The sequence below is a fragment of the Mirounga leonina genome, unplaced genomic scaffold (assembly GCF_011800145.1).
Source record: "Mirounga leonina isolate KUSES-001 unplaced genomic scaffold, KU_Mleo_1.0 Mir_126, whole genome shotgun sequence".
NCBI lineage: Eukaryota > Metazoa > Chordata > Mammalia > Carnivora > Phocidae > Mirounga > Mirounga leonina.
The window spans coordinates 9,569,521-9,581,892 of record NW_023270314.1 but is presented as its reverse complement, the minus strand read 5'-3'; the positions used below and the strand labels follow the sequence as shown (position 1 = coordinate 9,581,892).

At 36.4% G+C, this 12,372-nt stretch overlaps 1 protein-coding gene and 1 non-coding gene across 4 annotated transcripts in view; one reads left to right on the top strand and one right to left on the bottom strand.

Annotated features, from left to right (window-relative positions):
- Positions 1-12,372, top strand: part of TBC1D15 (TBC1 domain family member 15) — an 86,619-nt gene that overhangs the window by 28,847 nt on the left and 45,400 nt on the right. For all 3 annotated transcript variants that reach the window (XM_035002124.1, XM_035002122.1, XM_035002123.1), the window contains exons 2-4: positions 1,940-2,038; positions 2,563-2,637; positions 7,032-7,170. In XM_035002124.1, coding sequence (XP_034858015.1) covers positions 7,125-7,170 — 46 coding nt within the window. In that variant the 5' untranslated portion in view covers positions 1,940-2,038; positions 2,563-2,637; positions 7,032-7,124. The remainder of the gene's footprint in view (positions 1-1,939; positions 2,039-2,562; positions 2,638-7,031; positions 7,171-12,372) is intronic.
- LOC118009071 lies at positions 11,721-11,823 on the bottom strand. Its single transcript, XR_004678804.1, has one exon. It is a non-coding gene; the product is annotated as a U6 spliceosomal RNA (small nuclear RNA).

Genomic DNA, 12,372 nt, shown 5'->3' with positions numbered 1-12,372 from the left:
AGAATTACCATAAGATTCAGTAATTCCACTACTGGGTATTTACCCAAAGAATATAAAAACACTAATTCAAAGGGATACATGCATCCCTATGTTTATAGCAGCATTATTTACAATAGCCAAAATATGGAAGCATCCCAAGTATCCATTGATAGATGAATGGGTAAAGAAGTTGTGGGGGCACCAGGGTGGCTCAGTGGTTAAGTGTCTGCCTTCGGCTCAGGTCATGATCCTAGGGTCCTGGGATCGAGCCACGCGTTGGGCTCCCTGCTCAGCGGAGAGCCTGCTTCTCCCTCTCCCTCTGCTGCTCCCCCTGCTTGTGCTCTCTATCTCTCTCTGTCAAATAAATAAAAAAATCTTAAAAAAAAAAAAGATGTGATATATACACCCTCCCACACACACAATGCAATATTACTCAGCTATAAAAAGATGAAGTTTTGGCATTTGCAACAACATGGATGGATCTAGAGGGTGTAATGCTAAGTGAAATAAGCCAGTTAGAGAAAGACACCATATGATATCACTTATATGTGGAATTTAAGAAACAAAACAAATGAACAAAGAAAAAGAGACAAAAAACAAGGCTCTTAAATATAGAGAACAAACTGGTGGGTACCAGAGAGCCGATGGTGGGGGATGGGTGAAACACGGGAAGACGGTTAAGAGAGGGTATGTGTTGTAGTGAGCACTGGGTATTATGTAAGACTGATGAATCACAGACCTGTACCCCTGAAACAAATAATACATCATATGTTAATTAATTGAATTTAAATTAAAAAAGAAAAAAGTACACTTATGATGAGCACGGAGTAATGTATAGAATTGTTGAATCACTATGTTGTACACCTAAAACTGATATAACTATGTTAATTATACTGGAGTTAAAAAAAAAAAAAAAGAGGTCTACATAAATAGAAACTTACACTCTATTCCAAACTTCTGTATGTGAAAAGTACTTAGGTCTCAAAGTGATTATTTTATTTCTCTTATTTTCATAATGAAAAAAAATGTAATTGTTTGGGAAATGGGTCCCAGGAATGGAATCTTAAATTTATAATATTCTGCTAATAGAAGACAAGACTTAACTTTACATGGTTCAGTTTACTCAGGAATTAGCTTCAGTCTCCCTTATATTCCCACAGGATATTGTTCAGGACCATGTCTTAATCATATCTACATAACTATAGTCTTTTGCATGCTTTTACATATAGAAGCACTCAGTAAATATTTGTGTGCATGAACTACTTTAATCATTCCTAGAAGTCCTCATCATTACTCCTTAAAATTCCCATGTTACTCCCTGAATTTCTATGCCACTGTGCTACAAAAACACACTGAAATGATCTTACAGTAAAACATGTACTGTATTTCATCTGTTCTTATTCTTGAATGTTTTCATGGCCTTTTTCAGTTTGAATCCAATATTTTGCTTAACGTTTGTTAAAAATGTATTTTAAGTGGAATTCACTTGAGACACATTAGCAATTACTGTGACATCTTTGTTTATGGAGAAGATCAAGATTGTGATTATCACTAAACCAGCAAACTTCCATAGAGCAGACTACCTTCCAGTTTATCTTAATTTGAAGTGCTCTTAAGCCTGAGTGGTATTTTTAAAATAATACGTTTATATATGAAATAGTCAGAAATGTGGTTCAGGCATTATATGAAAATACATAATTTTTTTTTTTAAAGATTTTATTTATTTGAGATAGAATGAGAGAGAGAGAGTACATGAGAGGGGGGAGGGTCAGAGGGAGAAGCAGGCTCCCTGCCGAGCAGGGAGCCCGATGCGGGACTCGATCCAGGGACTCCAGATCATGACCTGAGCCGAAGCAGTCGCTTAACCAACTGAGCCACCCAGGCGCCCCCATAATTTTTTTTAACAAATGTCGAAATCTTACTGAATAATAATGGTGTGATTCTTTTTTTGTTGTTCCAGATTATATATGAACAGGAAGGGGTCTATATTCACTCATCTTGTGGAAAGACCAATGACCAAGACAGCTTGATTTCAGGAATATTACGTGTGTTAGAAAAGGTATGTTTTTAGTAAGTGATTTTATTTAATAATTGTTTATGGCAGTGGTTTATCTTTGGGGCATTATCAGTAAGTTTGAATTTCATGTGTAAGGTGAAATTATGTAATTGAACAGTGGTTATAAATTTAACATGAAAATGATGTTGAAAAATATGTAATCTCTACACTCAGTATGGGCCTCGAACTTACAAGCCTGATATCAAGAGTCCCATACTCCACTAACTGAGCCAGCGAGGCACCCCAGGAAAATAATACTTTAGATAAGCCCGTAAAATGGCATGGAATATTAAAAACTTATGTAAAAGTTTCAGTATTACAAATTTTTGTCATGAAAAATAAGCAGAATTTAAAAATGTACATAACATTTATTGTCAAATAGTGGTTTACTTGTGATATTGCATATTTAAAATGCTAATATTTAAGGGTTTAAAATTTTCATTTTGCGTTCAGGGAATTAAAAATAGGTAACTAAGAATGTAAGATATTGCTGACTAGTAAATATAGTCCATAATTTCTTTCTCTAGGATGCTGAAGTAATAGTGGACTGGAGACCATTGGATGATGCTTTAGATTCTTCTAGTATTCTCTATGCTGGAAAGGTACTTAAGAAAGAAAGGGTGTGGCTAAAGGAATGCCATTTTTATTTTTTTGTTTTTGTTGTTCATTCATCATTCATTTATTCATTTATTCATTCCACTGTAAGGAATGCCATTTTTTTTTTTTAAGATTTTATTTATTTATTTGAGAGAGAGAGAATGAGAGAGAGCACATGAGAGGGGGGAGGGTCAGAGGGAGAAGCAGACTCCCTGCCGAGCAGGGAGCCCGACGCGGGACTCGATCCCGGGACTCCAGGATCATGACCTGAGCCGAAGGCAGTCGCTTAACCAACTGAGCCACCCAGGCGCCCAAGGAATGCCATTTTTAAAACAACTTCTTTGAGCTATAATTCATATGCCATAAAATTTACTCCTTTAAAGTGTATAAATTCAGTGGTGTTAGTATATTGAGTTGTGTAACTATCACCAATATCTAATTTTAGAACATTTTCATTACTCCTAAAAGAGAAACTCTGCCTTTTAGTAGTACACCCCTCATTCCCACTTAACTTCAGCCTCTTGCAACCACTTTTTATTTCTGAGAATTTGCCTATTGTGGACATTTCATATAAATGGAATCATACAATATGTAATCTTTCATGACTGGCTTCTTTCTCTTAGCCTGTTGTTTTTAGGGTTTATCCATGTTGTAACACCTCTCAGTTCGTTTGTTCTTTTTCTTTTTCTTTCTTCTTTTTCTTTTCTTTCTTTCTCTTTCTCTTTCTCTCTCTCTCTCTTGCTTTCTTTCTTGCCTTTCTTCTTGCCTGCCTGCTGAACAACATTGCATTTATGGAAATACAGTAGTCTCCCCTTATGCATGGGGGATACATTCTAAGACCCCCAATGGATGCCTGAAACCACAGATACTATTGAACCCTATACATATTATGTTTTTCCCTATACATACCTATGATAAAGCTTAATTTATAAATTAGGCAGGTGAATGACGTAGGCATTGTGAAGTAGTGTTAGGCTACTAATTGTATGTACGTACTGTCAGAAGGTGGATCATCTGTTTCTGGATGGACCATTGTTGACTGCGGGTAACAGACTTTGGGTAACACACTGTGAAAGAGAGAAACCGTGGATATGGGGTCAGGGGTGGGGGAACTACTGTACCACATTTTGTTCATTCATTAGTTGATGGATATTTGTGGTGTTTTCATTTTTTAGGTTAATATAAATAATGCTGACATGAACATTCATACACAAGTTTCTGTGTGGATATATATTTTTCTCTTAAAAACCTAAGAGTGGGATTGTTGGGTTATATGATAACTATGTATTTGCCATTTGTATCGTGTGTTGACTCACTGTGGAAGGTAGAGATTTCTGTTTTATCTCTAATTCACCCTGAAACTCAGGCTCAGTTCTCTGCATTTCTTCTCAAAATATCTGTCTATCTATCTTTCTATCATCTATTTATTTTTAAAAGATTTTATGTATTTATTTGTCAGAGAGAGAGCACAAGCAGGGGGAGCTGCAGGCAGAGGGAGAAGCAGGCTCCCCGCTGAGCAAGGAGCCTGATGCGGGACTCAGTCCCAGGACCCTGAGATCATGACCCGACCAAAGGCAGATGTTTAACCGACTGAGCCACCCAGGCGCCCCTGTAGATGAACTTTTAATTAATTCTTGTTTTCAATGTGTTATCCCTGTGCTCAGTGTGCTTGGTTTCTCCTAATCCAGAAATAATCTGTTTTATTTTCTCTGATGAATAACCCTTCAGCCTTCTGGACTTTTGTTAGTACTCTTCTTTTTAGCTTGACCTCTATCCTAATTTCCAGAAGTACTTGATCAACCAGTTCCAAGCCTTTGTGCTGGTGGGGCTCTATAGATGCTGCTTAGCTCTCCTCATTGATTTCATTCATTCAGTTTTCCTCTCTATTTTTCAGTCTGTTTCTATTTCTTAATTTTTCTTGTGCCTTTATAATATCTTTCTGTTCCTACAAATTTTCCTTTTTCCCTTTTTAAAAAGAATTACAGTAGCAATATATGAATACATTCTTGTAAAAATACTCAAATAATAGAAACAATAGAAATTGAAGTCTTGCTTGACTAGAATCTTGTCATCTGTCCCAGTTTAGTGTGTATCTTTCCAGACTTTAATCTGTTCATATTTTATTATCGATCTATCTAGACCTAGTTTTTTTCTCTGTTTCTAATTGCATATGCTGCCTGTAGTTATACTGCAAACATTGTTTTGCAGCTTCTTTGTTTAATTTACTATTATTTAAGAGTAAATAAATATTAAAATATATCAGTTAAACTATGGCTTAGTATTTCCTTGGCTACCCCCTAGTTTGTTTATTCATTCCTTCACTGATGGGTATTAAGATATTTTCAGTTTTTCATTTTTACAGTGTTGCAATGAAAATTCTTACATATGCCTCTTTGTGTACATGTGTAAGTATTTCTCTGGAGTGGATGATATAAAGAGAGTTATTGTAATGACACACATGTATAGCTTGAATTTTTTTTTAAGATTTTATTTATTTATTTGACAGAGAGAGAGAGAGAGAGAGAGAGATAGCACAAGCAGGGGGAGTGGCAGGCAGAGGGAGAAGCAGGCTTCCCACTGAGCAGGGAGCCCGACGCAGGCTTGATCCCAGGACTCCGGGATCATGACCTGAGCTGAAGGCAGATGCTTAACTGACTGAGCCACCCAGGCGCCCCCATAGTTTGAATTTTAATAAATAATGGCTATATTGACCTTTTGGAGTCAGTAGTAATTAGCACTGTCATCAGCAGTGTGAGATACTAGGTCTTTACGCTGTCTTTCGTATTTTATTTTTTACTTGAATGGGTCAAAAAATTGAAATTCATCTTAACTTGCTTTTCTTCTTCTTTTTCTTTTTTTGAAGATTTTATTTGAGAGCGAGAACGAGCGGGGGAGGGGCAGAGGGAAAAGGAGAAGCAGAGAGCCTGTCGCGGGGCTCGATCCCAGGACTCTGGGTTCACCACCTGAGCCGAAGGCAGATGCTTAACCAACTGAGCCACACAGGCATGCCTCCTTTTTTTTTTTTTTTTTTTTTTTTTTTTGAAGATTTTATTTGAGAGAAAGAGAGCATGCATGTGCAGGGGGTTTGGCAGAGGAGGAAGGAGAGGGAGAAGGAGAGAGAGAATCTTGAGCAGACTCCATGCTGAGTGTGAGCCCAATGTGGGGCTCGATCTCAGGATCCTGAGATCCTGATCTGAGCCGAAACCAAGAGTCAGACACAACCAACTAAGCCACCCAGGTGCCCCTTAACTTACTTTTCTTTGATTGTTTCTGAAGTTGGACATCTTCCTAGGTGTTTGTTGCTTCATATTTCTTCTTTGACTTGCTTGTGCATACCATTTGCTTGTTTTTCTCTTTTGATATTTGCCAGTTTCTAAATAATTTGGTAGGTGTTGTTTTTGTATTCTGGATGTTTTTCTTTTGTCTGCCATATATTTTGAAAACACTTTCACTCAGTCTTGCTTATCTTTAACTTAGGTGTGCTACTTTTTATAGTATAGGAATTAAATATTTTGATTTAAATTATTAATATGGAATTTTAGACATTTGGTTTTATTCTCTTTTATTTATTTATTTATTTATTTATTTTTTTAAGGTTTTATTTATTTATTTGACAGAGAAAGACACAGCGATAGAGGGAACACAAGCAGGGGGAAGTGGGAGAGGGAGAAGCGGGCTTCCCGCCGAGCAGGGAGCCCGATGCGGGGCTCGATCCCAGGACCCTGAGATCATGACCTGAGCTGAAGGCAGATGCTTAACGACTGAGCCACCCAGGCGCCCCGGTTTTATTCTCTTTTAAAATATTTAAGTTCTTTAGAATTATACATGTAGATATGTTATTTGTAGCTCTTAGCTAATTTTGACTGAGAAATATGCAACCAGTGGTGGCTTAAATAAAATAGCCACCATTGGTTATTTTCCTCAAATAACTACAAATCTACAGGTTTGGAGTGATTCTCCTGTTTTTTCTCTTACAGTCATAACATGGCTGCCATATTTTTAGGCATGATAGCTACATTCAAAGCAGGAGAAAGGGGAAAAGGGATGAGGCTTTTCTATTAGGAAAGCAAAAGCATTTCCAAAAGCCCTGTAGTTGACCTCTGCTTTTATTTCATTGACAACACTAACTGCAAGGGAATCTGGGCAGGCTTTTCTTTTTTTCTTTCTTTTGTGGAGGGGGGTATGGAGGGGTGGGTGGAGAAGTGGGGGCGGGGATGGGGTGGGTGGCAGGTAAAGATAGGCAAGAAAGAAAAGGATAGGAAATAGTGGTTGGTTTTCCCACCAGTAATGTCTGTCACAATCTCCAAACTTAATTTATGTAGAAGTTGAGAATATATTGTTAATTGAAATTAAATTCTATTTTAGTCCCTAAATATTTCATATGTTATACTTTTTTTAGGACTCCAGTTCAGTTGTAGAGTGGACGCAGGCCCCAAAGGAAAGAGGTCATCGGGGATCGGAACATCTGAACAATTATGAAGCAGAGTGGGACATGGTCAATACAGTTCCGTCTAAAAAGAAGCCACATACCAATGGAGGTATGAATTAAATCTTTTGAAATCTTAAACTGATTTGCTACAATATAATAAAAATAAAAGTGCAAAGAAATTCTTTAGTGTTTCTCTGTCGCAAGAATGATTTGGTGCTTTAATACATAGAACTCATATTTTAGTTATAGTCCCTCTTCATCTCTCTTTTTGTTTTGTTGGTTGTGACTTTATAAAAAAACAAGGTTTTAAAAATACGTGTTCTGTTTTGTAGTTATTCATGGCAGAAAATAGAAGCACTTTAAAAAATTGCTTTAGATGTCTCTCATGCACATTTTTCTAGCATTAAAAAAAAACAAAAACAGCATGTTATTTCGTCCTAAAGCACTAGGGGGAGATGGAGTATACCACTAAACCATACTGTTCTAATTTCAGTGCTTACTGAGATCTTCACAGCTCATTACAATATATGTTCCGTGACTGTTCTCCTTTATATACTACATGTATATATTTAAATCTGTGTTTCTGTGTGATGATTATCTACATGTAGATAACAAAAAAGAGCCAAGCTAACAGCCTGATAGAACACATATACTACACCAAATATGATTTGTGATTCTTTTTTTTTTTTTTAAAGATTTTATTTATTTGAGAGAGAGAGAATGAGAGAGAGAGAACACATGAGAGGGGATAGGGTCAGAGGACGAAGCAGACTCCCTGCCGAGCAGGGAGCCCGATGCGGAACTCGATCCAGGGACTCCAGGATCATGACCTGAGCTGAAGGCAGTCGCTTAACCAACTGAGCCACTCAGGCGCCCGATTTGTGATTCTTTTAAAAATAATAAATACTTGTACAGAGTTAAAATGTTTTTTCCTTATTGATTAATTTGTGTTTTATAACTAAAAAGACATTTAATGTCTTACTCATTTTAGTCTGAGTTTATGATTTATCCACATTTCCCAGATTCAGAAAAGCTGGCCACAATTGGCTGGAATATGTAATGCTACATTTATATAGCGTTGTTACCCAGTGAATCTGATTTTCATATATGTCCTGGGGAATCATTCTCATATACAGTAGTTACATTTTGTACTGTATCATTTCTTGGAAACAGTGGCAATTAAGAAGTTAATAGTAATTCATAAGCTTTTGGTGAATTAAAATCAGCTCATGCTGGTGTGTTGTTTTTTGTTTGTTTGTTTTTCCTTTTTGGGATTCTTTTTCTATTGAAAGGGAAGGTTCTTACCAGAATAATACAAAGTATTAAGGTAAGACCACTGGGTTTTAATGTATTTGGCATGTGAAGTGGTTTTTAACTGCTCTAGATTAGATCTTCAGGATTAAGTTTTGTGAATTGTGCTTTTTTTTGTTTGTTGTTGCCTAATATCATTGAATCCTTGAAAATGAAAATGACAGGCTATAGGAAAGAACAAAGGAATGAGTTTTCAGAATTTCATAAAAGAGAAGCATTACGTGTATGAGAAGAGCATAATCTGACAATAAACGTCTTTTTAGATTAGTGGTTTTCAACTTTGGCTGCACATTGAAATAACCTGGTTAGGTTAGGCTTTTTAAAAAATACTAATGCCTGTGTTTCATCCCAATGAATTAAATCAGACTCTGGGGATGGAAACTGGGCATTTGTATTTTTTAAATGCTGTCCTGTTGATTTTAATGTACAGAACTGAGAACCTGTGTGTAGCTGTGTAGTTTAGCAAAAAACCATAGATGTAAATACTGCTTATATGACTTGACCATGAACTGTGACTTATAAAAAGCCTTTATTTAGCAATTATTGAAAGTTAAGGAGACATTTTCTTTTTTTCTCTGTATTTAAAAAATTTTATGAATGTGTATAGCAGTAGAAAACAATACTGAATATAGTATGGCCCAATATGCATACACGTACACATATTTGACGGAACAGGAGTTATGAAGTGTAGTGCATTCTTTTTTTTTTTTTTTTTAAAGATTTTTTTTTATTTATTTGAGAGAGAGAATGAGAGACAGAGGGTACGAGAGGGAAGAGGGTCAGAGGGAGAAGCAGGCTTCTCGCCGAGCAGGGAGCCTGATGCGCGACTCGATCCTGGGACTCCAGGATCATGACCTGAGCCAAAGGCAGTCGCTTAACCAACTGAGCCACCCAGGCGCCCAAGTGTAGTGCATTCTATTGCATCCCATCCCATCCCTTCTCCTAGACTGTCTCATCCAATTATATTTCATCAAAAATTCTTCCTAAAGGGGACACTTTCTAAGCTTGATGTTTCAAAACTCAAATTTATGCCATTATGAAACATTTTTATATGTTTAAAAAGTATTTTTTTCTAATTTTATTCATTTTATAGTTTTCACATTTTATACCTTTTACTTTTTTTTTTTTTTTTGACAGAGCGAGAGTGAGAGAGGGAACACAAGCCAGGGGGCAGTGGGAGAGGGAGAAGCAGGCTTTCTGCTGAGCAGGGAGCCTGATGTGGGGCTCGATCCCAGGACCCTGGGATCATGACCTGAGCCGAAGGCAGACGCTTAATGACTGAGCCACCCAGGCGCCCCTACTTTTTACTTTTTTGTTCGACAAAGGAAATTGGGACAAAACCTAAAAAATTGACTATCAAAGACTTAACTTTCCTTATACTTTTTAAGAGTTTCTATTATGAAGTCTTTGTTTTTATATAGCAGATCAAATGTTTTGAAAATGTTTCTTACCAGAACAACAGACTCTCATCATGTTCTGTACACCCATCCAAATAAAATGTCATGTCCTCAGTGTTAATTCTATTCAAGACATATAGGGACTTACTGAACTGTTTTAGTTTTACACTTATGCTATTATGGTTAGTTTTCCCATGTCATTGTGTTGGGGATACTTCTTACGTGTATTTGGTAACATCATTCATCAAAACTAATGTGTTGTTTTTTTTTAAAGATTTTTATTAATTTATTTGAGAGAGAGAGTGAGAGAGCGTGTGGGCACAGAGGGAGAATGAGAGGGAGAAGCAGACTTCCTGCTAAGCAGGGAGCCTGATGTGGGGCTTGATCCCAGGACCTTGGGATTATGACCTGAGCCAAAGGCAGATGCTCAACCGACTGAGCCACCTAGGCATCCCAGAACTAGTTAGTTTTATTTACCTTTCTTCAAGAGAGAAAAGGAAATTCTGAGTTAACTCTTGGATTCATTAGGTTTCCTCTGTGTAACCCTTTCTATTTCTGGTTAGCTATTGGTAGTAGACTAAATCGCAGGTTTCTTTTATGTTGACTTGGTACTAGGTTATTCATTTATTCAATGCATCTTTGAGTACCTACTATGTGTTATTTACCCTTCTAGGCATTGGGGATATAATTATGAACAAAATAAAGTTCTTGTTCTCATGAAGCTTACTATATTCAAGTAAAGGGGCTTCCAGAATTGACTTGTAATGTTTCTTTCATTGTTTATCAGAGCTTCAAGTGAGGAAATGTGTAAGGCATTTTCTATTCCATATGTGATGTGTTTCTTCCATTAACATGGGAAAATCTGTGTAAAAATTTTACTTTTGAATATGCACAAACTCCTGAAAATTCATATAGCTTGCATGTATTTATATTCTCCATATGATTTTCATGCATTAATTTAGATTAAGTCTTTCTATGTAATTTAAGAATTTAATTTTAAAAACTGTATATCTGGTTTTTCGTTGCTTTGAAAATATTTTTGGTCTTTGCAAATAATCTAGTAGTCCTAAATACATTAACATGTAAATGATTCAGGGAGACACTGAAATTCTAGAATTGTTTTCATTTTGATATTAGCTTGTAGTGGTGTTATGAGCTCTATGATATAAATTCTAGTGAAATATGATGTATGGTAGTCAAGTTGGCACATGGCACTTAATCTAGTATCAGCCTTAGATATGAGTTCACCATCTGAACTGGTGTGGAACCTAGGCAGGTCACTGTGGAGATAAATTACTTTTTAGCCTTTCTGGACTTCTTTCAAATGATACTTAAGTGTCCATGAAATAGTGATGGTGCCTGTATTCCTGGTAGGTAGAGGTTCTGTAAGCTGTAGATTTCTTTGTGTCAATTTAGGAGATCCTTGTTGGAGCTGATGGAGCTATGGTGTTCCTGACTATATAGGAAGGTGACATATATGCAGGTCAACACTGATCTACTCTTTGATCAAGTTCTATAAGCACATATCTTCTATGCAGTTTAGTTTGTGGAGTTGATAGTGTGGAATGGAACTAAGATCTTGAATAACAGGATAGTGCAACACTTCTTAGGAAATAACATTAGAGAAATGGATTTTTAAAATTTCACAGACATGACATGCTTATGTCCAAGTTAAAACAGGTCAAAATGGCATTTTTGGATAGAAATTATAAGTAGTAGTGGGAAAGTAATATTTTTCCCTTTGTTCTTTACATTTTTATTCATATGTTTTTTATGCTGCTTGTTATCAGGTATGATATTGTTCACAAGCCTAGGATTTTTAAGCTTCCATAAATAGCCCACAACCTCAGAAAATACTTTATTTTATGTTACTATAGTTTGGGTTGAACTGAGGTCTTACTTTAGTAGATGGATTTAGTAGGAAGATTGAATGTATTCATTCTGTTCTTAAAAAAACACAGACCTCTTCACGAATGCGCGTGTCACCCTTGCACAGGAGCCAGGCTAATCTCTGTATTGTTCCAATTTTGTGTATGTGTTGCTCAAGCAAGCACTGTATTCATTCTCTTTGAAGCACTCACAACTTAAGTTATATTTTCATCTGCAACTCCTCACTGCTCTTTGGGTTTTTGTAAATAAAATGTCTGTTGGTATATTTACTCCAATGTTATTTTTTTATACCAGTGTTATTTACCTTCACTCAGTGTAGTCTAGTAAAAATAATTGCAAAAGGAAGTGAGGAAGTAAAGGTTTTTTGTTTTACTTTTAATGACTCTCCAAGAGCATCATGCCATTCGTATTTGGCGGGGTGGGGAGTGGGCAGTGGAAAAGAATAACATTTTTTGAGTATTTGCTATATAATTGGCACTATACTAGTTAGGTGACAAGTATTAGTTCTTTTAATTCTTAGAATAACATTGGGAGGTAAGTATAATTATCTCCATTTTTACAGATGAAGAAACCAAGGCTCAGAGAGATTCAGTTATTTGCCCTAGATCATTCATTTAGTAAGATGGTGATGCTGTAATTTGAATCCATCCTGCCTGCTTCCAAAGCCATAGTCATTTTTGGGCAAGCTTTTATTTGAAATAGGGATAATATTT